The sequence below is a fragment of the Saimiri boliviensis genome, chromosome 2 (assembly GCF_048565385.1).
Source record: "Saimiri boliviensis isolate mSaiBol1 chromosome 2, mSaiBol1.pri, whole genome shotgun sequence".
Lineage (NCBI taxonomy): Eukaryota > Metazoa > Chordata > Mammalia > Primates > Cebidae > Saimiri > Saimiri boliviensis.
The window spans coordinates 81,041,645-81,067,506 of record NC_133450.1 but is presented as its reverse complement, the minus strand read 5'-3'; the positions used below and the strand labels follow the sequence as shown (position 1 = coordinate 81,067,506).

The window sequence follows — 25,862 nt, the reverse complement described above, 5'->3', positions numbered from 1 at the left end:
GAGGTGTTGCCTAAGAATAAGGAATTCTTCTAGCAGGCTACAAGATCATTATCACATTTAGGTAACTTAATATTTATTTAATAATATTGTCTATTATACAGTCCTCATTAAATTTTTCGATTTTTCCTGAAAATGTCTTTTATAGTTTTTTTTTCTTTTTTTCTTTTGTTTTAAAAAAGTTAACGCCGGGCGCGGTGGCTCAAGCCTGTAATCCCAGCACTTTGGGAGGCCGAGGAGGGTGGATCACGAGGTCGAGACATCGAGACCATCCTGGTCAACATGGTGAAACCCCGTCTCTACTCAAAATACAAAAAATTAGCTGGGCATGGTGGCGCGTGCCTGTAATCCCAGCTACTCAGGAGGCTGAGGCAGGAGAATTGCCTGAGCCCAGGAGGCGGAGGTTGCGGTGAGCCGACATCACGCCATTGCACTCCAGCCTGGGTAACAAGAGCGAAACTCCTCCGTCTCAAAAAAAAAAAAAAAAAATTAAATTTTCTTCCAGGCAGCCTCCTGAGCCAAGTAGACTCAGAGAAACTCCCTATAGTTGTTTTTTTTTTTTTTTTTTTTTTTTTTTTTTTTTTTTTTCTGATTCCAGATTGAATTAAAGTTCCCCATTTCATTTGTTTGTTAAGTTCCTTTAGTCTATTTTAATTTTGGACAGTCCCCTGCTCATTCGTTACTAGTTTGTTTTTCATCACATTTATCCTCTTGAAATGTCCAGGCCAATTATCATGTAGGATGTACCACATTCTGAATTTTTCCATAGTTTCTTCATGATTAGATTCAGGTTACACATTTCTGAAAGGAGCACTAGATCAGAGATGTTGTGGACTTTCTAGTGTGTCACACCAGAAAGCCCATAATGCACATTTGTCCCTTTATTGGTGATGTTAGACTTGATCACTTGGATAAGCTAGAGTCCACCAGATCTCTCCACTTTATAATTGAAAGAAGGCTGTGGAATGATATTCTGAGACCTTTTAGCTATTTTCTTCCAGCAACATTTTACCCCATGATTTTATCCCCCCTCCCCATTAATGATCTATACTTACATTTGCTATTACACTGGGGTTTGCAAAATAGTGACTCTTTAATTCTATAATTCTATGAACCCAAAATATCTGAAACAGGTCTCAACTAATTTAGAAAGTTTATTTTGCCAAGGTTAAGTCTACACCCATGACTCAGCCTCAGGAGGTCCTGAGGACATGTGTCCAAGGTGGTCACGGCCCAATCAGTATGTGTAAAATGTACTTTGGTCTTCTCAGGAAAGGTGGGACAACTAGAGGCCAGGGAGGGGGCTTCCAGTTCGTAGGTAGATGAGACATAAGTGGTCACATTCTTTCAAGTCTCTGATTAGCCTTTCACTTGATACACAATATTCATGTGAGAGGAGAGGAGAGGAATAGTCATTTATGCCTTAGTCTGGTTTAGTGAAACAATAAGGCAGAGAAAATAAGCAGATACGTGTTTGTCTCAAGTGCATATAATATTCAATGATGAGCCTCAGAGAGATGACTGAGAAATATTGGGGCAAAGTATAAACTTTTGTGACTTGCTATACACTGCCCAGTTGCTGTCATGGATAGTTTTAAAAGTCAACCATGACTTCTAAGTGTCAAATCTAATTATTTTCTCATTTTTTTTCTCCTTGACTTCTTTGCAGCACCTGAGTCTGCTGAGTCCTGTCCTTGAAAACTTCTTCTTCCAAACTTTCCTTAAAATGACACTTTCCTGGTTTTCTCCTCTCAAGCCACATTCTTTTATTTAAAATCTATTGTTTTATTTATTTATTTGAGATGGAGTCTCCCTCTGTCACCCAGGCTGGAGTGCAATGGCACAATCTTGGCTTACTGCAACTTCCACCTCCCAGATTCAAGTGATTCTTCTGCCTTAGCCTCCCAAGTAGCTGGGACTACAGGCACATGCCACCATGACTGGCTAATTTTTGTATTTTTAGTAGAAACAGGGTTTCATCATATTGGCCAGGCTGGTCTTGAACTCCTGACCTCGTGATCTGCCTGCCTTGGCCTCCCTAAGTTCTGTGATTGTAGGCGTGAGCCATCGCGCCTGGCCAAATCTCTTTTAAAAATAAATCATCCTGGTCAACATGGTGAAACCCCGTCTCTACTAAAAATACAAAAAACTAGCTGGGCGTGGTGGCGCATGCCTGTAATCCCAGCTACTCAGGAGGTTGAGGCAGGAGAATTGCCTGAACCCAGGAGGCGGAGTTTGCGGTGAGCCGAGATTGCGCCATTGCGCTCCAGCCTGGGTAACAAAAGCAAAACTCCGTCTCAAAAAAAAAAAATAAATAAAATAAAATAAATAAATAAATAAATTTAGCCAGGCGCGGTGGCTCAAGCCTGTAATCCCAGCACTTTGGGAGGCCGAGGTGGGTGGATCACAAGGTCAAGAGATCGAGACCATCCTGGTCAACATGGTGAAACCCCGTCTCTACTAAAAATAGAAAACATTAGCTGGGCATGGTGGCGCGTGCCTGTAATCCCAGCTACTCAGGAGGCTGAGGCAGGAGAATTGCCTGAACCAGGAGGCGGAGGTTGCGGTGAGCCGAGATTGCGCCATTGCACTCCAGCCTGGGTAACAAGAGTGAAACTCCGTCTCAAAAATAAATAAATAAATAAATAAATAAATAATTAAATTTAATATCGCAGCAGAGATACTGCCCCTTTTAAGAGCAGGGCTACCCCATAGGCAGTGTGCCCAGAGTAGCCTCAGGCTACTTTCTTGTTTTCCCTCTTAACCTCCTAAAGTTGTGCATGTTCCAAGGCTAAGTCCTTAGCCCTCACTTTTCTCACCGGGCACTGAGTGCAGCATCTTCGCTCCCGTTTGCCTGGCTTTGGGTGTCCAGTTCTATCCTTCCTAAGTTTTGCCATCTAAGTCTGGTTCTTGCCTTTTGTCTTCAGCCTTGTCTTAGAGCCATCTCTGCCCATAACCTTGAGAGGACAACCACATCCTAGTACTCTTATATATGAACTGGGATCCTGGATGTTAAGACAGAGCTCCATTTGGGCCAAGTTTTGTTTGGTTTATATAGTTTTGGTCAACTCAGTGTTTTAAAAAATAATTGAATTAGTTGCCAGTCTTTAAAAATTTATAACATCTCACACAAAACTCCAGATTGCTGTCTTCCTCTGACATACCAGAAGATCTGGTGCATTAGGTTTATATTCCCATCTGGTACAACTGGTGGAAAGTAAGTAGCCTGAGTGGTTTCAGATGAGGCCACATCTCCAAAGACCATCCTAAGTCCTTCCTAGGATTTCACTGAAGTTCCAAGTCAGTTGCTTCTACCAACTTTCTTTTTTTCTTCCCTCCTTACTATAGAGTTAAGGGGAAAATGCACCATTTCTCCGGGTCATGTCCCTATTAAGGATAGGAAAATGGGAAGAAACAAAAAGACCTGAAAGGGCTATAAATTGCTAGAAAAATAGGAGCACACACTTTGTAGTAGAAATACAGATTTTTTCTATTTGATATGAAAATAACATGATTCTGTGTTGAAAGGACACAGTTTAAGATTCAGAAGCTCTAACCCATAATCCTAGCACTTTGGGAGGTCAAGGTAGGAGAATTGCTTAAGGCCAGTTGGAGGCTGCAGTAAGCCAATATTGCTTCACTGCACACCAGCCTGGGTGACAGAGCAAGACCTTGTCTCCAAAAAAAACAAAAAAACAAAAAACAAAAAACAAAAAACCTGGCCATTACACTCATTTATGGACTCCATAAGAAACCTCTGTTCAAATATTTATGGAGAGGCTGTGTGCTTGGAACGCAACCATATGTTAAGATCCAGTCTGGGCCGGGCGCGGTGGCTCAAGCTTATAATCCCAGCACTTTGGGAGGCCGAGGCGGGTGGATCATGAGGTCGAGAGATCGAGACCATTCTGGTCAACATGGTGAAACCCCGTCTCTACTAAAAATACAAAAAATTAGCTGGGCATGGTGGCACATGCCTGTAATCCCAGCTACTCAGGAGGCTGAGGCAGGAGAATTGCCTGAACCCAGGAGGCGGAGGTTGCGGTGAGCCAAGATCGCGCCATTGCACTCCAGCCTGGGTAACAAGAGCAAAACTCCGTCTCAAAAAAAAAAAAAAAAAAAAAAAAAGATCCAGTCTGCCTTCAATGAGCTTGAATCTTGAATTTTCTTACTGTAGTGGTCCGTGACTTAAAGTTGAATCCTGATAGTAAGAGAAGGGGGACATGGGAGTGGATGGTCTCCAAATGGCCTGCCAAGTTAAGTCCCTCTACCTTACTCCAAATTCAAGATGCTTCCCTGCCCTTCCCACCTGAAATCGAAATAGAGCTGCTTCCTAACAGGGCCCAGGTTCCTATCCAAAGGTTTGTATGGGTATAGCAAAGAGTCCCTTTCCCCTATCTTACCAACACAAACGGTTTCCCCATCTCACCAGCCTAGAGTCAGGGCCTGAGAAAAAGAGGAACAGGATCAGAAATAAGTAAGAGATTTCACATTCCTAGGGGTATGTGAACTCTTCTCAGTAAAGGGAGATTGCCCACCAATACAAATCTATCACCTCATGTTTTGTTCACATTCCATCACCTCAGGAAAGAAAAAAGAGAGCGAACAGCAAGAGCACATTTGTGTTTTATGCAGAAAGCAAGAAGGAATATATTCATGTACATACATGCATATATAATTGGTGGATAGGGTGAAAAAAAAGAGCTGTACTTTTTACTAGACTTTTGTGCATGTGTTCCCTATTTAAAAATAAATGACTCAGAGACTCCAGCTCAAAAACAAAAATTTTTAAATTAAAAAAACAAAAATTATCTGGGCATGGTGGTGTACGCCTGTAGTCCCAGCTATTCGGGAGGTTGAGGCAGGATCATAGCTTGAACCCGGGAGGCGGAGGCTGCAGTGAGCTGAGATCGCGCCACTGCACTCCAGCCTGGGCGACAGATCGAGACGCCGTCTCAAAAGTAAATAAACAAATATAAAAATAAAAATAAATTAATAAAAAATGTACATGAAAAGAGAAAAAAATCAGGTCATAAAGGCGTTGTTTTACTGGTGTGGAATGTTCAGACACGGTATTTGGTTAAGTAAGGGATTATAACTGCTTGGTCCGAAGCTGTATTGGAGCATTACATGAGAATTACTGGAGGTGGCCATCTTTAGAGTCACTTAATTTTCAAAGGAGAGAGAAGCAGCGGTTCGATTCAAGAAAGTGAATTACGGTTTATATAAAATGTTATGAACAAGAAAAAAAAAGCGAGCCCCTTGCCGTGCCATTGTTCCCACAATGCCGTGACTCGGATTCGAACCGAGGTTGCTGCGGCCACAACGCAGAGTACTAACCACTATACGATCACGGCGAGCTACCGGGGACCCGTAGTATTGAGCTTCTGATTAACCTCTTCAACAGTCATAGGCCTTCCCAGCTTGCGCGTCATTAAATGGCCTACCTATGGGGCGGGGTTCCAGCCTGTAGCTGAGTACGAGAACGCGCAGGCGCGTTGTACTCCGCCAGTTGCTTGTAGTCTCTTGTTTTGGCCTATTAGCCACGGGCGGTGGTGATGATGAGATCGGCTCCCTGTGAGCGCAGCGGGAGTTTAGCGGAGACTGCGTGATCATCCAGGAATGAGGCTGGCCGGAACTCAGACTGCCCTTGAGGGATTCCCATTTCCTATACCCGGGAGACCCTTGCCGCGAACACTCAAGGGTTCCAGCCCTGCAGGGGGCGCTCCTCACTGGTCCTTCCTCCTGCTGCATCTTCCAGCGGTGACCCAACGCCGCCACTGCAGAGATTGTGGTCGCCCTAGAACCCGGTTCCACGTAGAAAAAAATCAACAAACGCATCTCCCCATCTTCCCAACACCCACTTCCTTCCAGTTTCTCATACGCCCCTGACAGCCCTGACTCCTCCTTCCGCAATGCTTCCGCCGTGCCAGGTGCCCACCTACGCCGTGTCCCCGGGCGGTAGCGGGGACTAAGTCCGATTTTAATTCTCGTCCATCAGCGCTCTCGCCCCCAAAGCGCCTAGAACCGGGCCGAGTACACAGCAGGCAGTGGCTATTTGCTAAAGTCAGAACGTGTCATTGGTATTTAACAAATGAATTCCAGAGAGACCACTTGTCTCTCCAGTGTCACCAGCTCCCATCAATCCTTCCTGTGCAGAGCCGCCGGAGGGCTCTTGCTAAACACAAATTGAATATTTTCACTTCTGCCCTCCTCACCCTCACCCCCAGACGCCAGAAATTCGTCTGCCTTTTCCAGCTCTTCTCTTGGCGCTCCTTCAGTGTAGTTCCCCATTCCTTAATTGCACTCATTCACTCAACACTTCCTGGAGAAGCGCCTACTACCTGTCAGAGCCTTTGAGCGTTGTTGAGGTGGTGACTTACAAAGAAGACAGAACACTTATAAAGAGGAATTAAGATATTTCCTTTTCGGTGAAACCCCATCTCTACTAAAAATACCAAAAAAAAAAAAAAAAAAAAAAAAAAGTAGCCGGGCGTGGTGGCGCATGCCTATAATCCCAGCTATTCCGGAGGCTGAGGCAGGAGAATCGCTTGAACCCTGGAGGCGGACGTTGCAGTGAGTCGAGATCTCGCCATTGCACTCCAGACTGTGTGACAGAGCGAGGCTCCGTTTCAAAAATAAATGAATAAATAAATAAATGATTTTTTTTTTTCCTCTTCAAGACTTCCTTCAAGCCTCTGCACACGAAATCATTCTGGTTGCCTGACAAATTTTCACTGTGCCTTTAACAGCTACCTTCATGCTCACTTCCTTTGCAAGGCCTTCTTTTCCTATAATTAGGAATCCGCTTTCAGTGTTTCCGTGGAAATTTGTATATTACATATGTATATTACAACACTTTTTAGCCTGGCGAGTGCTCTGCGGCTTGTCTCAAAAAATGCGCCCAGGTTCAGAGAGCCCGGAAGCCAATTTATTTTCAAACTCCAATTTAGCCAGCCAGAGTCAGCGTAAACGTCGTTCTCAACTGTCACAAGGAGATCGGGGTCCATTTTCCACAATGTTGTGAACTCAGGGTAAAATAATGGATTGGTACAATAAAACGCAGTCCCCTTGCCGTGTCATTGTCCTTACAATGCCGTGACTCGGATTCGAACCGAGGTTGCTGCGGCCACAACGCAGAGTACTAACCACTATACGATCACGGCGAGCTACTAGGGACACGAGGCCTCCGCTCGTCGCCTAAACACTTCTCTGTTGAAAGCCCCGCCCCCTTGCAACGTCACAGATTTTTGTTCCCGCCTTTCTCCCCCTCGCAGCCATCTGAGGGCACGCAAGCGCGCTAGTCTCTGCTTTCTCGATTTTAGTGCATCCTTGCCTGCGGACCAGACGGTCCGATTTCTCCACCGTGGAGGCTGCGCTCGGGGTTCCCCTTCACCCGGGCCTCAAGAAAGTTGTCTGGCGGTGGGTCAGAACTGATTTTCCTTCTTGTAAAATTTAAGAAAAAATACAAACTTTAGGAGACAGCTCCAGTCTCAGCCAAAGTCGTTCAGATAGGATGATAGCCAGGGCATGGTGTGCATCACAGAGACTTCGGGCCACCATTCGGGCGTCCCCAGGGGCTTCACACCATTGCAGGACCGGCCTCATAGGAATCCTTTGGTTGCAAAGCACTTTCATGTCTCCCTCTTTTGCGATCCGTGCGTACAGCTAAGCGGAGACATCTGGCTGGGGAGTCCATAGTGATCCCGGCTGCTCTTGCGAGTGAACATGGGTTACGGGAGAACCTGGCAGATAATGGAAGCTTAAGAAAACTGGAACGGCCGCCATCTAGACAAGAAGGGCAGCACTGGGTCACCTACCCGTTGTGGCGTCCCGGTAGCTCGCCGTGATCGTATAGTGGTTAGTACTCTGCGTTGTGGCCGCAGCAACCTCGGTTCGAATCCGAGTCACGGCATTGTGGAAACAATGGCACGGCAAGGGCGACTTTTTAGACTGAAGAAGCCACATTCTAGTTAGAGAGGTTAACTCTAAAAACTGCTACTTGTTACAAGGCCAAGGCTGAAATTATAATGGACAAGTAGGTATGCACGAAAAGTTCTGTGGCCACTCTGTGCCTTTCCTTTCTGTTTCTAATTTTTCATCTGCTAGTGAATCAGCCATCTTCCACCTTCCCCAATATATGATTATTTTTGTGTAGTTTCTGTGTAGTGCTCTTTATTTTACCCTTGTAAATGATCAAATTATATATTGGGTCCTCTAAAAAGTCTCATACTAGCGAAAACATCAATACTTTGGGGACATAGGGGTGACAGGAACAATGTGCAAACATTGATTAAGGGTTAGAAGAATGCAGATTAGATCATATGCCAAACCATTCTTGCCGCAGATCTCATGACAAGTGAAAAATATGACAGCCCTAGAGGTGCTGGTTCCTGTAGCCACTATGCGGGGTGCTAATGAGAGGTTTGTGACCCTCATCTCCACAGTCTTCCTAGGTGAGAGGGGGTTTTCTCCTGGAGGGTTTTTCCCTAATCTATCTCAACTTTAAGCACAGTTCATTGGCTTGTTTTATGTGCACCTAAAAAACCCAAACTCAACAAATTCAGGTCTGTCATTTGGCAATAGGCATGGAAGTGAGTTTTGGATTTGGTTTTCAGGCAGCTGGTGGTGGCTATGTCACTGTCAAGGAAGGAATGAGAAGGGACTGAGGAATGAGCCTCTTCAGCTCCTCTCAGGTGTCCTGAGGGTGGCAAGGCAAGTCCAAGAACATTCCTGGGAGAGACAGACATGCAATGGGGTTGTGCCCCCTCTACTCACAGTCAATCAGTAAAGATGACTGAACAGCCTTAAAAGCAAGACACTGGCCTCATGCCTGTAATCTCAGCACTTTGGGAGGCCGAGACGGGTGGATCCCTTGAGCTCAGGAGTTCAAGACTAGCCTGGGCAACATGGAGGAACCTGTCTCTATCCAAAATACAAAAATTAGGGCGTGGTGGCACATGCCTGTAGTCCCAGCTACCTGGGAGGCTGAGGTGGGAGGATTGGTTGAACCTGGGAGGTAGAGGTTGCAGTGAGCTGAGATCACACCACTGCATTCCAGCCTGGGCGACAGAGCTGGGCGACAGAGCAAGACCCTGTCTCGAATAAATAAATAAATGAGAAATGCCAAGGCACTGCTGGAGGGCTGTAATCTCCCCAGTCTCCAGTCTCCCAGTTCCCTACATTTGGTGAGTTTAAAGCCACACAACAGGACAGCTCAGACCATGAGAGTGTTCTGCACAAAACAGAATGAGGAAAGATGAGCCTGCAAACTTGCCAAGCTTTGAATGACTGATTCAAGAGTTATATGTCTAGAAAATCAGCATCACCAACAACAATAAAATAACTGGCCAACAGGAATATGGTGACTTATATTTCTCCCACCCCTGACCGAATAACTGCTTTGATGGTTTTTATTCTGTGGGCTGGAATAAGGTGTCAGGGTGGGATGCCAGAAAAGGTTCTGGCTTTTCCCCTGAAGCCCTGCCCCCACTGCCCTGCTGTAGCTGCTTTGGTAGGCAATGAGCTGCTCCCACACCCTGCAGAGAAAGTCTGGAGTAGCCACTCTCTAAGAATATCACAAGGAAAAACTGCCAACCAAGAGGCCAGACACTGTGGTTTATGCCTGTAATCCCAACACTTTGGGAGGCCAAGGTGGGAGGATTGCTTGAGCTCAGGAGTTTGAGAACAGCCTGGGCAACATGGTGATACTCTACAAAAAATACAAAAATTAGCTGGGTGTGTTGGTGTATACCTGTAGTCCAAGCTACTCAGGAGGTTGAGGTGGGAGGATGACTTGAACCTGGGAGATGGAGATTGCAGTGAGCCATGATCATGCCACTGCACTCCAACCTTGGCAAAGAACAAGACTCTGGTAAAAAAAAAAAAAAAAAAAAAAAAAAAAAGGCTGGGCGCGGTGGCTCACGCCTGTAATCCCAGCACTTTGGGAGGCCGAGGCGGGTGGATCACGAGGTCGAGAGATCGAGACCATCCTGGTCAACATGGTGAAACCCCGTCTCTACTAAAAATACAAAAAAAAATTAGCTGGGCATGGTGGCGCGTGCCTGTAATCCCAGCTACTCAGGAGGCTGAGGCAGGAGAATTGCCTGAACCCAGGAGGCTAAGGCTGCGGTGAGCCGAGATTGTGCCATTGCACTCCAGCCTGGGTAACAAGAGCGAAACTCCGTCTCAAAAAAAAAAAAAACAAAAGTCAACAAACAAAACAAAAATCATAGACATTCACCATCTGAGACAGGCGTCCCCAAACTACGGCCCACAGGCCGCATGCGGCCCCCTAAGGCCATTTATCTGGCCCCCCGCCGCACTTCAGGAAGGGGCACCTTTTTCATTGGTGGTCAGTGAGAGGAGCACAGTATGTGGCGGCCCTCCAATGGTCTGAGGGACAGTGAACTGGCCCCCTGTATAAAAAGTCTGGAGATGCCTGATCTGAGATAACCCACTAGTCATCCATGTCTGAGGCCAGGAATGCTAAAGAAAGCTGAACCGAAAGTGTTGTATTGTGACCTAGTTGTAGGAAGAGTGACAAGAGGGGACGGTGCTCTCTTGCACTTCTGACTGATAGCCTTTTTGGTAGCTACACGGTAGCCCAGGAGATGGGCGCATCCAGCTCTCAACATTTCATAACATCTTCTTCTGAAGTCACTCAGTCAATTCTCCTTACAAAACAGACTTTGATAATGATTTGCCCATTAGACTTCCCTGCAGGAAAAAGCATTGCTTGGAACAAGCTTATTGGCACTGTTCTCCTAACTGTGGGTGTTTCGGTTTAGACTCTTAAGAGCCTGGTTAGCATAATTCATTTCCCTTCTGCCTGCTTATCTCTAGGTGCACTGACAAAATGGAGTGTCTGGGCTGGCAAAGCCAAGAGCTGGAGACCCTGGCCTGGAATGACCTCGTCAAGATCCTGCTGTACTGGGACACCCTCTCTGAGCAATCAGTCAGCACCCTCTTCCCATTGGTCTCTTGCTTTTAAAATTGTTTTATGATGTCTGATTGTGGGATTGCAATCTTTCCTGTCATCACTTCCAGCTTGAGGTTGGAACTCTTCTCTAGGTCTCATTGCTACGAAAGAGGTAGGCAGTATAAAAGCTTCCTGTTCACACATTCCAGCTCCAGTTGTTCCCGTCTTGGTAGGATTTGTTGATTTCTGCAGGTTTGCAACCTCTAAGTCACTTTGACTTTTCTTTCCCTTCCATCTGATAGACCCTGAAGTACAGTAGTTGACAGTGCTAGACTAGTCCTAACTCTAATTAAGGGGTAGCATAAGCAGGGGATGGTGGCTCATGCCTATAATCCTAGCTCTTTAGAAGGCTAATGTGGAGGACTGCTTGAGCCCAGGAGTTTAAGACCAGCCTAGGCAGTATAGTGAGATATTATCTCTGTTTAAAAAAAAAAAAAAAACAAAACTGGGGGAGCTAGCATAGCTTAGTAATGAAGCCTCTGGCACCCAGAAGAAGGCTGCCTAGGGTTGAAATCCCAACTCATCCACTTACTAACTGGGTGACTCTGGGGGAACAACGTGTCTCCATGCCTCAGTTTTCTCATTTGTGAAATGGAGCAGGGAGAAAGCAGGATTGTTATGAAGATGAAATGAATTAATATTTGTAAAGCAACAGTGCCTGGCACTTACTAAGAGCCCTACTGAAGTTTTACTTAAATAATATAGTAAGTAGTTGATAATGAAATCAACTTAAAAATGAACACTCTGGAACATAAACATCCAAATGAGTGTTGTGTTTCAACGTAGGCATTCCACTTTTTCCAAACAGCTGCCCAAAATATCTTTGGAATTCTTATTTGGAGATTATCTTCAGGGCTAATTTATAAGCCATATGAATACATCTGCCTCAATATTTATAATCACATTCTATTTTGAAATAACTCTTGACTGCTTTTAAAGCCACCTTCAAAAAGAAAAATGTCACCACTGAGTATTTTAAGGTACAAAAATTTTAATGACAATGCCAAAAATGTTTTATAAGTAACATTCCAGCAAAAGAAAAACAATTTTTTTTTGTATAAGTGTGTAGACTTCAAAGAGCAAACCCTGAAGGGGACAACAGTAATTTATAAGTTTCAGACTGTCTGCTTAAACCATCACCCCCGCCCCCAGACCCCCGGGGCTTCCCAGTTATACTTCCCAGTTATACTTCATGTATCTGGCAGCTGCCAGCCCCCACAGGGGTGCAATGTTGAGCAGATGCAGTAGCAGTTGGCTGCCACTGGACCGGAATTGAAAATTCAGAATCTTGATCCACAACTCAGAATAGCCCAGTGAAAATCTTCATTTTAACAAGATCCTCTCCAGGTAATTCATCTGCCCAGAAAAGTTTGAGAAGTGCTGCTCTAACCTAAAGTTCTAATGGAACCCTTCATTGTTCATCTTGTGGGTACTTGGGTTACTACTAGAAGGGACTTGCTGGAATTTACTGAGCCTCATCAATGTCATTGAGGTGTTCACAGTGAGGAGATGGCCATCTGGGATGGAGTCATCAAAGGGCCCGTTGGTTAGGACCGTCTAGGGAGGAGGCAGCACATCTGGATTTCCACCAGAAGGCGCTGCATCCCCAGGAAGTGGTTATGAAAAGCTGAGGCTGGAAAAGACTCATTTAATTTGGAACATACCACTTCTGACTTAACTGAGCCTGTTCCACAGCGATTCTCTAGATATTCAGGACTCAAATTTCATCCATGAACTTATCTATCCATCCATCCATCCCCTCACTCATTCATTCACTCACTCTCTCCATAAACTAGCGTCTTTTAGTTCTTATGTCACGGGGAACTGCAAAGCTGTATACGATACTTATTTTTGAGCTGAGTTTGTCAACTGAGATTTGCCCCTCATCCAAAGTCAAGTGACTGACACAGACTGTTCAATATGCATTACAGTAGTTGTTCTCGTTTCTAGGTGCTTCTCTCCATATCCACAAAACGAAACTGTAAAGAGAGATCGTGCAGGACTTTATTCCTGTCATGAGACCTGAACCTGAGTCAGGAAGAATGCAGGAGCTGCCTCTCAGAAGCAAAGGTCTAAATCGGTACTTTCCAAACATCTTAGAACTGAAAAACTAGAACAAACTTTTCACCATTGAATGAAAAACTAAGGTCAATATGGTAAACTTTTTAAAATGCTAAATGCATTTAATCCAAAGGACTGTCCTCTCGGCTGAGACAATGCCCTTCTTATTTTTGAGGTATTAAAGTGCCTTTTATGAAACTATGGAGAAAGTAGGTAAGAGGTTCTGTGTGTGTGCGCGCGCGTGTGTGTGTGTGTGTGTGTGTGTTTTGCTTTTTTTTTTTTTTTGTATTTTTGTTTGTTTTAGATGGAGTCTTGCTGTCGGCCCACTGCAACCTCTGCCTCCAGGGTTCAAGCAATTCTCCTGCCCTAGTTTCCTGAGTAGCTGGGATTACATGCATGTGCCACCACGCCCAACTCATTTTTGTATTTTAAGTAGGGATGGGGTTTTGCTATGTTGGCCAAGCTGGTCTCAAACTCCTGACCTCAGGCAATCTGCCTGGCTCAGCTTCCCAAAGTGTTGGGATTACAGGCATGAGCCATTGTACTCAGCCCGTGATAGGTTTTAAAAAAATATTTTCTTGGAAACATTTTATTTATTTATTTATTTTTTATTTTTTTTTTTTGAGACGGAGTTTCGCTCCTGTTACCCAGGCTGGAGTGCAATGGCGCGATCTCGGCTCACCGCAACCTCCGCCTCCTGGGTTCAGGCAATTCTCCTGCCTCAGCCTCCTGAGTAGCTGGGATTACAGGCACGCGCCACCATGCCCAGCTAATTTTTTGTATTTTTAGTAGAGACGGGGTTTCACCATGTTGACCAGGTTGGTCTCGATCTCTCGACCTTGTGATCCACCCGCCTCGGCCTCCCAAAGTGCTGGGATTACAGGCTTGAGCCACCGCGCCCGGCTGGAAACATTTTAAATTGGCAATGTTGGTCTCCAAAATTCATTTTGAGTTACTGGTCAGTGAAATCTGCAAATACAAAACTCACTACAGAGCCCAACGAGCAAGGCATCAGTCTGAGCAGAAATGGTCCTGGGTGAGTAGGGGGTCTAAGGAGGCATGCTCAGAGGGAGATGTGTTTCTGTTCTACTGGGCGATGGTCCATAGTGACACCTATCCACCAGCCCAACAACCAGTAGTGCCTACTATGATCTGTGCTAGGCCTTGGAGATACGAATTAAATAAGACCCATTCTTACTCTGAGATCATTTTAGTTCAACATTAACCAGATGAGTGAAGAACTAATTACAACTATGCTGGACATATATACAAAGTGTATTGGAGCTTAGATCATTGATTCTACCAGGATACAACATTTGATCTGGGTTCCAAAGCATACATAGTACCTTTCCTGGAAATCATAAAAGGGAAAGATGTTCTACAGCTACTTAGGAGGCTGACGCAGGAGAATCACTTGAGGCTGGGAGGCAGAGGTTGCAGTGAGCTGAGATCACTCTTGCTCTCTCTCTGTGAAAGAGAACGAGACTCTGTCTCTCAAAAAAAAAGAAAAAGGGAAGCGTATTCTAGGCAGAGAAAGGCAGAAGCAAAAGCAAGGAAGTATGAATGTACAGATAGCATAAGAAAAGAAGACAAGTTGTAGCTACAATATTAGATATAGAGGAGAGGGAGGCCAGGGAGGGCAGATCACTTGACTCCAAGAGTTCGAGACCAGCCTGGCTAACATGGCAAAACCCCATATCTACAAAAAATATAGAAATTAGCTGAGCGCAGTGGCACATGCCTGTAATCCCTTAAAACAAACAACAGAGATATGGAGGAGACAGTGGAGCCAAATTGTGATGAATCTCTTACCCTTACTGAGTCAGGCCTTTTTCCTGGAGACTGGTGTTTCTTCCCATTTTGTGGTAACATTACTTTGGGGATCCATTGATAGCCACAGCCTTGTTCTCCAAAATAATGCACCTATAATAAAATATCACAAATTCACAAATTTCCTTAAGGCTTTCCATAGGCTTTGTATCAGGCATTGAGGGGAGAGGGGCATTTAAGTTCCCATTTTTAAGCAGAAGAGAGACATAGGTATCCCTGTTTTAGAAAGGTTAGGTGTAAATGGATAATTATATCCTGATAAAAGTCTTCATTCAAAGCAGAGACAAAAGGGATTTCTGCTCCCTGGACTAGTAGTTTATGTTGGAGCTGGGGACTAATACTCATTTTGGGGATGAAGGAGGGACTCTTCCCTCAAATCACACCCATAGATGTTTCCTCTTTAGCGTGGAGGTAGAGGAGATGAACACATTGGATTACAAAAAAAAAAGTTATGAAGCTTGAGAGTATCATCTAGAAGATCACCAGGAAGGCTAGATAGTAGAAAGGAGAAATGTATTTGTGGTATCAGTGTGCAGCTGGGAAGAGAAAGTCTCCAATGTGGACCAATGGTTCTCTTTCTTCTTGAAGGGAGGAGTATCAGAGAATTTGTGAACATATGAACTTGTGAATTATAAGAGTTTTCTTAGAGCATTTGTCCAAAGAGAATTAAAGGAAAAAGAAGTTCTTCACAGCTTTGATTATATGTTTAAAAATAATTTATCTAGACTCAGGATGAGGCCAATGAACCAGAATAGTCATGACACAGAAATAGTTTGATGTTTTGAAATTTATTTATTTTTATTTTATTCAATTTATTTATTTATTTTTTTCGGAGATGGAGTTTCACTCTGTTGCCCAGGCTGGAGTACAATGGCACAATCTCAGCTCACTGCAACCTCTGCCCCCTGGGTTCAAGCAATTCTCCTGCCTCAGCTTCTCAAGTAGCTGGGATTACAGGTGTGTACTTCCTTCCCTGGCTAATTTTTGTATTTTTAGTAGAGACAGAGTTTCACCATGTTGGCCAGGCTGGTCTTGAATTTCTGACCTCAAGTGATCTGCCTACCTCAGCCTCCCAAAGTGCTGGGATTACAGGCATGAGACATCACACCCGGCCTGACTGAATTTAGAAGAAAGTTTGGAAATAAAAAAAATTCAAGTCAGATTGTTGCAATTTTTATATGTATCTCTCCCTTTTAACCTAAAATTACCTTTGAAATTTGCAAATTGTACCATCACGTCAGATTCTCAATACTAACAGTGATATCAGTATAACATGAGTACGCCTCTTTTCATGCTGTTTTGACTACCCTGACTCTAGAAAACATTATATCCTTGATATTAGATCTTGCTCTTTTGATCTGATTTATGGAATAAACCACAGTAAGATTCACAGAAGGCCGACAGCATTTTAGAATCATATTGACAGAAACAGCTTGGAATGAAAGGGTCAAAGACAGTACATGAATGTAGAGGCCTTTGAATTCCCAAAGTTCATACTGAGAAAACTCTATAGCTGAAAAACATGAGTTATCTCTCACGGAAAAAGGATGACTTTGCAGAACCAAGAGCTCCAAGGTAGGGGCCAAGAGTGATAGAGATGCGTAGGAATGAATTCTAGTAGAAGAATCTCCAAACTTTGCTTAGCTGGGTCTCAGAACCACTATGGACCAGTCCTATTTTTCCCCCTTTTGCACAGGAATGTTTATAGCATTTATCTTATGCCCATCCCACCATTGTGTGGTGTGTGTGAGTGTGTGTATATATTGGGGAAGATAATTTAGCTCCAGTTCACAGGTGTTCAGATTGAGAGACGCTGTCTTTAAAAAAAATACAACTGAAAAGCATTGTCTGCACCTGTATCTGATTTATATGCTGTGACTTTGGATTTTGAACTGATACTGAAATAAGAAGAGACTTTTGGGGCCGTTAGGAAAGTGGGGAATATATTTTGTCTTCAAAGAGAATTGCAAATAATTTGTGGCCAGAGGGTGATTTAAAAATATATCCACAAATTTCTTTATACTCTTCCAAGTATCTTCGTCAAGATGTAGAGCTTAATTTCTCCCCATAAGAGAGAAATTTGGATTTAGTGGCTTTTCTAACAAATAGAATATGGCAGATGTGACAGTGTGTCACTTTCAAAGTGAGGTCATACAAGGCATTGCACCTTTCTTTTCACTGTCTCTATTGGGTCACTAAAAGCCAGCTGCTATGATGTGAGGACACTCAAGCAGCCCTGTGGAGAGAGCTGAGGCTCCTTGGGAACAAACATCTGAGTTTGATAGCTTTCATTTAAGCCTATAATCCATTTTGAGTTAATTTTTGTATATGCTTTAAGAGGCTTTTTCTCTTAATTTAAAAAAACAATTGACTGCTATTCAATTGTTCAAACCCTTTATTGAAAAGATTATTCATTCCCCATTTATTGTCTTTGTACCTTTGTCAAATATCAATTTATGGCTGGGTGTGGTGGCTCATGCCTGTAATCTCAGCACTTCGGGAGGCTGAGGTAAAAGGATCTTCAAGCTCAGGAGTTTGAGATTAGCTGGGCAACATGATGAAACCCTGTCTGTACCAAAAATTCAAAAAATTAGTTGGGCATGGTGGTGGGTACCTGCATCCCAGCTACTTGGGAGGCTGATGGGGGAGGATCACTTGAGCCAGGGAGGTGGAGGTTGCAGTGATTGGAGATCACACCACTGCACTCTGACCTGGGTGACAGAGTGAGACCCCATCTCAAAAAAAAAAAAAAGAAAAGAAAAAGAAACAACTAATTGACTATGTATGTGCTAGTCTATTTCTGGACTTTTTTTTGTTCCATTGATCTAAATCCTTTTTTTTTTTTTTTTTTGAGACGGAGTTTCACTCTTGTTACCCAGGCTGGAGTGCAACAGTGCGATCTCGGCTCACCGCAACCTCCATCTCCTGGGTTCAGGCAATTCTCCTGCCTCAACCTCCTGAGTAGCTGGGATTACAGGCATGCGCCACCATGCCCAGCTAATTTTTTGTATTTTTAGTAGAGACAGGGTTTCACCATGTTGACCAGGATGATCTTGATCTCTTGACCTTGTGATCCACCCGCCTCGGCCTCCCAAAGTGCTGGGATTACAGGCTTGAGCCACCGCGCCTGGCCCTAAATCCTTATTTTTACGTCAAAACAACATTGTCTTAGTTTCTATAGATTTATAATTGGTAATGAAATTAGGTATTATTTTTCCAAATTTATTCATTTAAAAAATTATTTGGCCTTTAAAAAATCTCCACATACATTTAGAATCAGCTTGCCAATTTTTACAAGAAAATTTACTGAGATTTTGATTGGAATAGTACTGCATGACTAAATCAATGTGTGGAGGAATTGACATGTTACAATATTAAGTGTGGCAATCCATGCAAACGGCACATCTTTGTATTTACTTGGATCTTCTTTAATTTGACATCTTTTTCCAAATTTATCGCTAAGTGTTCAATGTTTTTATGCTATTATAAATAGTGGTTTTTTTTTGTTTTTTTTTTTTGAGACGGAGTTTTGCTCTTGTTACCCAGGCTGGAGTGCAATGGCGCGATTTCGGCTCACCGCAACCTCCGCCTCCTGGGTTCAGGCAATTCTCCTGCCTCAGCCTCCTGAGTAGCTGGGATTACAGGCACGTGCCACCATGCCCAGCTAATGTTTTGTATCTTTAGTAGAGACGGGGTTTCACCATGTTGACCAGGATGGTCTCGATCTCTCGACCTCGTGATCCACCCGCCTCGGCCTCCCAAAGTGCTGGGATTACAGGCTTGAGCCACAGCGCCCGGCCTGGTTAGCAAATGATTCTAAGAAATGCTCCAGACTTCCTAACTCTTGGGGGATCACAGAAGAGAGATCTGCATTGCTAGTGGATAGTCTGGTGCAGCTCATTGTTTCAGGTGCTCAGCATTCATATATACCCTTTTACCCACATTTATTTTCAAACAATGATAATGACAATATAATGCTTCCACCTCATTTCTATGACTATTTCTCATGCAGATGAAGATGCCCTCACTATCTTCCTCGGAAGGGGAGACCCAAAGTCCTACCAGTCATTTATCTTCTCTTTATGATGGTCCTTCTTTTTCTTTTTCAGTCACAATCTTCCTTTGGTATCCTGTAACCTAAAAATCCAAATTATAAGGTTAGCTACCATCAAGTCACCCTAAATGAAAGAGTAGAGGACAGAGAAGAAAGTCTACATATTAGTTTTACATATATAAAACAAACCAAAGGAAAAATATGTCTAGCTACTAAAATCTCATATCTTAATTGGTGATGAGGTAGTAGTTGGTGTTGAAAATTTCCTTCTTCCCCTATCCATTTCACATTCCCTATTCCCTCAGTCAGCCCTTCAGCTATTCATGGTTCTTTACCTTTTAGCATGACTTACACCTTCACTCTTAAGTTTGTGAACTATTAATGGTTCTGACTGAACTGTGCTGTTATAGTCTTCCTTTGCTTTTTGATATGGGACGTTAAAGTATTAAGACGAATCATATCCAGGAAGTGTTAAGTCCACTGAGGAATTGCTGCCTCCTTCCTTTTGTAATCATCCTGCCATCAGGTGACTGTCTGGTGCTGCTGAGAAATGGTGCCATGCCAGGAACTCATCGTTGACCTTTGCAATTGGTAGATTCAGCAATTACCAGTGGGAGTAGCCAGATTAGCTTTAGTGAGAAATCCCTATGGCAGAGCCCATGCATAACTTCTACCACTGCTACAATGGCCATGTTATTTACTAGTCCATTGAGCAAGCCCTAGGGTAGCTGGGGAAATAGGCTGAAAGACATTCAATCTCCTGGCAGTGCTTCCCATTGGCTAAACCCAAGCAGAAGCCAGAGGGCAAGGCAGCCTCGTGACACAGTCCACACAGGTCAGAGCAAGATGGAGAACAAGGGAGAAGGGATCTGGAGAAAGAAACGAAAGTTACAGTATACTCTCTACTGTGGTGCCTCAAGTAAGACTTCTGCTCACCAAACCTACACTTATGTTCAATTAAGACTTTTGGGGCCGGGCGCGGTGGCTCAAGCCTGTAATCCCAGCACTTTGGGAGGCCGAGGCGGGTGGATCACGAGGTCGAGAGATCGAGACCATCCTGGTCAACATGGTGAAACCCCGTCTCTACTAAAAATACAAAAAATTAGCTGGGCACGGTGGTGCGTGCCTGTAATCCCAGCTACTCGGGAGGCTGAGGCAGGAGAATTGCCTGAACCCGGGAGGCGGAGGTTGCGGTGAGCCGAGATCGCGCCATTGCACTCCAGCCTGGGTAACAAGAGCGAAACTCCGTCTCAAAAAAAAAAAAAAAAAAAAAAAAAAAAAAAAAAAAAAGACTTTTGTAGGCTCCTCATTGTTTTAATTCATGATCTGGGGAGATCATGAGCAATTAGCCAATGACAAGGATACCTGCAGCTCAAACCATTGATTACCACACAGGCCTTGTGTCCCGTTTCCATAACCATGACTAGACTGTCCGGCATTTATATGCTGCCATTAGCCTCTGCCACTGTGAGATCCCGTTATTCACACTTAGATCAAGGAGCCTACATGAATGTCTGGCACATAGTGTGTGCTCAATAAATACTTGTTTATTTGCATAAACACCTTGTGAGGTACGTATTGTTACCTGCTTTCTGTGTATTTGGTTGGAGTCAAATGGCTAACTTTTCTGACTATCTTTTATCAGTTTTCTCTCTTCCAGATCTCAGCATGATTCCCTAAAGCTTAATACCACAGTCAAATCTATTACTTCCAAGCCCAGAAAGCTTAGTTGCTGGAGGGGCTAAGCATCAACTCATGGAAACAGCAGTATTTGCAGTATTTTTTATTGCCTTCATCTCAGAAGTTATTTTCTTAACAGCAAGGAATGTGAATGCTTTTTACATCTTTGATAAGATCAGAACCCAGAGCATGTGAAACAGAGGCAGGGAAACACAAGACAGGGAGTCCAGAGATTTGGGTTCTAGCCTGGTTCTATCCTTTGTCCATTATGTTAGTTTCCTAGGGCAGCTATAACAAATTACCATCAACATAGAGCTTAAAACAAAAGAAATTTTTTCTGTCATCATTCTGGAAGCTAGAAATCTGATATCAAGGTACTGGTAGAGTCATACTTCCTCCAAAGGTTCTCTCCTTTTTGCCTCTTTCAGCTTCCGCGGGCTCCAAGCATTCCTTGCCTCATGGTTACCTAATTCCATCTCTATTTCCATTACTACATTACTACATCACTTTTTCTCTTCAACATCCCTCTGCCTTTCTCTTACAAGGACACCTGCCATTGGATGTAGAGTTTGCCCTAATCCAGGATGATCTTATAATGAGCCCCTTAGCTTAATTATATCTGCTAAGTCCCTTTTTCCAAATAAGATAGTGTTTAAGGTGCCAGGTATTAAAAATTGAACATCTCTTTTGGGAGGGGCATTATTTAACCCACCACAGGCACATCAAATCACATCCTTCTCTGGGCCTCAGTTTCCCCATCTGTAAAACAAAGGGGTTGGATTGGATGAATCCCTAAACATTTTATAGTTCTCTTAATCTTTACTTGCTGTAATCAAGGTTATATAAATAATGCCACCCTAAACAATATGGTTACATGAGACAACCAGCAATTGGCCACTGCAAAACTCTGCACAGCATCACACCACAACATAGGTAGGTCCTGCCACTACTTTTGTGTTGTGTTTGTAAACCTAGCCCCAGCCTTGGCTCCATGCTCAAGTAGGTGAAATTGGCTCTCACTTTACCAAGCATCTCATTTCTGCTTCAACAGTGCACAACCACATGCCCAAAAAGAAGTCGGGATTTTTGATTCTTTACCAAAGGCTTCTGTAATCTCTGTCCTTGTACATATTGCCAGTGTCATCTTATATTACCTTTAGCTTGCTTGGCTCTCAGAAAGCCACAGGGCAGAATTCATGACTCTTAGAAAAGAAAGAAATTCATTGAAGTGCTTTATTTAAATATAAACCACAGTCATAAATTATTCAGACATATATGAATAGCTATTTTTGGCGGAGGAAACCCCAGCCATTTTCAGTGGGCTCTAAAGAAAAAGCTGTTGAGACTATGCTGCGTGATTTCGGGGCCTCCCTTCCTGGAAATCACCAAGGTGATACAGGTTGAGCCACTAGACAACAGAGCCATCTCGTGATTCTGCAGAACAGACAATGACCTTAAACATTTCCAAAAGCTCAACATTTTAATGAGTCAGAAGGTTAAGATTGGACAATACATCGAACACAAATCTGATAACACTTCGTAGTAATGTCCAGCAAAGACCCTTTTGTTTCCAATGGGCTTTTTCTAGCCCCTTCTCCTAAGCAGTTAGTTATATACCAGTTTGGAAAGGGCAGTAATCTTTGTGATTAATGCCCAGCACCGCGGCTACCCCAATGCATGGCACAGTTGTCAATCAACAGAGTTCTCCAGCCTCTTTTGTCTGCTCACTCCCCACCACCCTCACCCTCTTCTGCCCAATTCTAATAAAGCACCCTCCCGTGAACACTTCTTTCTGCCACCCTCCCCACCCGGCCCCAGCGCACACATATGTAACTTAACTAATCAGGTCTCATATCCCTGGGGCATTGCTCCTTAAATTCCAAGATAACCAGTTAATCATTTAAGGTTTTATGTTAACTGCTTTACAATTGTTTATTAACCTTTGCCAAGGCTTGTGCTGTATCAGCACCAAGTACTTCATTGTTGTTTTCTATCTTCTGGAAAATAAGAAAAAACTGTCAAGTCAGTCAGTCTGGTTTGTTGATATCAGCTTTACAGTCTATGAGTAGAGGCCAACTCTGGTCCCTAAACTTTCCTACCCAGGGTTTGTGAATCTTCTTTCCCCTCATTAAATAAAATCTCTTTATCTAATTCTCCTTAGGAGGAGCCAGCTAACCTGCTAATTTGTAGAATAGTGTTAAAAAATATTATCCTCCCACCCCAAAATAACATGATCATTTTAATGGAGGTCTCTTAAGCTAACCTCTTTTATGATGAGACCCTGAGACCGAGACAGTTCACAAAAGAAGATTCTCTGCTACTTTCAGGGCCCCGTGGTGTACCTGGATCTTCCAAGCATTCTTGTCACACAGACTGTCTCATTGGTGATATAATATCCAAATCATGACAAAGGAGCAATGGCACATGGGAGAAAGCAGTGCTGGGAAGCCAGGTGCGGTGGCTCAAGCCTGCAATCCCAGCACTTTGGGAGGCTGAGGCGGGTGGATCACGAGGTCAAGAGATCGAGACCATCCTGGTCAACATGGTGAAACCCCGTCTCTACTAAAAATACAAAAAATCAGCTGGGCATGGTGGCGCGTGCCTGTAATCCCAGCTACTCAGGAGGCTGAGGCAGGAGAATTGCCTGAACCCAGGAGGCGGAGGTTGCGGTGAGCTGAGATCACGCCATTGCACTCCAGCCTGGGTAACAAGAGCGAAACTCTGTCTCAAAAAAAAAAAAAAAGGAAAGCAGTGCTGGGTCCATTTGTGTAAAATAAAGATATATAACAGGAAGAAATCTGGCCTGAGTATGAGTGGTCCTAGACGGTGTGTCTGTTCAGCTGAGCCCTCCAAATATAAATGTTGAGGTACTAGAGAATAGGCAGATGACTTAGTCTGTTTGGGCTGCTGAAACAAGATACCACAGACTGGGTGACTTAAATAACAAAAATTTGTTTTCTCACAGCTCTGGAGGCTGGAAGTCAAAGATAAGGGGGTCAGCCAATTCAGTGTCCGGTGAGGGCTCTCGTCTTGGCTTGGAGACTGTCACCTTCTCCCTGTGTCCTCAAAGGGCAGAGGGCGCTACAGTGAGCAAGCTCTCTGGTGTTGCTTTTTCTTTCTTTCTTCCTTTTTTTTTTTTTCTTTCTTTCTCTTTTTCTTTCTTCTCTCTCTCTCTCTTTCTTCTTTTTTTGATGAGTCTATCACCCAGGCTGGAATGCAGTGGCTTGATCTTGGCTCACTGCAACCTCCTTCCGGGTTCAAGCAATTCTCCTGCCTCAGTCTCCTGAGTAGGTGGGACTATAGGCACATGCCACCACACCAGGCTTTTTTTTTTTTTTTTTTTCCATATTTTAGTAGAGACAGGGTTTCATTGTGTTTCCCAGGCTGGTCACAAACTCCCGAGCTCAGGCTATCTGCCTGCCTTGGCCTCCCAAAATTTCTGGGTTGGGCTTGGTGTTTCTTCTTATAAGGAGACTAATCCTATCTGATTAGGGTTCTAACCTGATGATCTCATTTAACATTAATTGCTTTATTACTCCAAATAAAGTCAGGAGGTTAGGACTTCAACATATAAATTTTTGTGGGGAAGGAGACACAATTCAGTCCACAGCAGCGGGGAAGGCTTAATCTAGACCCCTTGCTCTGCGGCCCAGAAAGGGGTGTGCTTTCCAATGGTGGAGCCATATTCTACCGTTCTGGGACCTGGATTGGAGGCTTATAAGTGAGACTTATAAATGTCTGCTAGAAGCAGAGAGGGATCCTCTGGGAACGTGATATAGTATTTAGTGTTCGCTTCACACATTGTGTAGCCAAGGGCCCATACAGGTGTCAGTGAAAAGAGTCAAACTCTGTAAAATAGTTGAAGAGATTTATTCTGAGCCAAATATGAGTGACCATGGCCTGTGACACAGCCCTCAGGAGGTGATGAGAACATATGCCCAAGGTGGTCGGGGTACAGGTTGGTTTTATATATTTTAGGGAGACATGAGACATCAATCAAATACATTTCAGAATACTATGGTTTGGTACAGAAAGGCAGGACAAGGTCAAGGGTAGTAGAGCTTCCAGGCTATAGATACATTTAAACATTTTCTGGTTGACAATCAGTTGGGTTATCTGAAGACCTGGGGTCAATGGAAATGAATGTTCAGGTTAAGATAAAGGATTGTGGAGACCAAGTTCTATTGTGCAGAGCAATCTCTCAGATAGTGAACTTTAGAGAGAAAGCAGGTTTTAAGATACTTCTTATTAGACCTAAAATGGTACCTGGCTCTTATCTCCTGAATCTGGAAAGAAAGGAAGGAAAACAAAGGGGATAGGGGAGACTTTGCAGGGCAATTTCAAGGTATGACAAGGAAATACATTTGGGAGTTAAATATTTTTTCCTTGTTTCATAATGTTATGCCAGAGTCAGACTGAAAAGTAAGTCACAATACATAGGGTCCATTAAAACTCATCTGATGAGAATTTATGACTTGTAGGGCATGACTCCCTAGACCCCTTAGGTGGGAATTTGAGCAAGATAAAAAATCAGGGCTTAGTCCTCAGAGACTTGAAATTTTTTTTTTTTTTTTTTGAGACAGGGTCTCACTGTATTGCCCAGGCTGGAGTGCAGTGGCAAAATAACAGCTCACTGCAGCCTCAAACTCCCAAGCTCAAGTGATCCTCTCACTTCAACTTCTGTGCACTGCCATGCCTGGTTTTTAAATTTTTTAAAATTTTTGGTAGAGACAGGGTCTCCCTATGTTGCCCAAGCTTGTCTTGAACTCCTGGGCTCAAGCAGTCCTCCTGCCTCGGCTTCCCAAAGTGCTGGGATTATAGGCATGAGCCACCATGCCAGGTCAGGACTGACATCTTTCAGCACATGACACCCTTTGCTCAGAAGTTGTATAACTCACTGTGGCCCACTGGCCCACAGCCTAGGCCAACAGGGGGTGCAATTTAAGAGTTCTGAGGAGGAGTAGCTGGCCTCTAAAATTTGTTTTACACATTTTAAGGAGTCAGGAAACAATCCTGAACAAGATGCTGTATTTCCCTCACTTGCTCACTGATTCTTAAAAGCCCTTTAACACAGGGTCCCCATCCCCGGGGCCATGGACCAGTACTGATTAGGAACTGGCCACACAGCAGGTGGTGAGCGGCAGGCAAGTGAGTGAAGCTACATCTGTATCTACAGCCGTTCCTTTTTGCTTGCTTTACCGCCTGGGATGCACCTCCAGTGACATCAGCGGCAGCATTAGATTCTCACAGGAGCGTGAA

The 25,862-nt window shown here is 43.8% G+C and overlaps 1 protein-coding gene and 3 non-coding genes across 10 annotated transcripts in view; 1 reads left to right on the top strand and 3 right to left on the bottom strand.

Moving 5' to 3' along the window:
- The window catches only part of SHF (Src homology 2 domain containing F), a 108,914-nt gene that overhangs the window by 25,920 nt on the left and 57,132 nt on the right, over nt 1–25,862 (bottom strand). For 5 of the 7 annotated variants that reach the window (XM_074393675.1, XM_074393677.1, XM_074393674.1 and 2 more), the window contains 2 exons: nt 18,932–19,006; nt 14,852–14,962 (listed from right to left, as the gene is read on the bottom strand). In XM_074393675.1, the coding sequence (XP_074249776.1) occupies nt 14,852–14,911 (60 nt within the window). In that variant the 5' untranslated portion in view covers nt 14,912–14,962; nt 18,932–19,006. Of the gene's footprint in view, nt 1–5,444; nt 6,443–14,851; nt 14,963–18,931; nt 19,007–25,862 lie in introns of those variants that run through there. The other 2 variants (XM_074393681.1, XM_074393679.1) reach the window with 2 other exon arrangements.
- TRNAH-GUG (transfer RNA histidin (anticodon GUG)) lies at nt 5,283–5,354 on the bottom strand. The gene has a single exon. It is a non-coding gene; the product is annotated as a tRNA-His (tRNA).
- TRNAH-GUG (transfer RNA histidin (anticodon GUG)) lies at nt 7,092–7,163 on the bottom strand. The gene has a single exon. It is a non-coding gene; the product is annotated as a tRNA-His (tRNA).
- On the top strand, nt 7,841–7,912 carry TRNAH-GUG (transfer RNA histidin (anticodon GUG)). The gene has a single exon. It is a non-coding gene; the product is annotated as a tRNA-His (tRNA).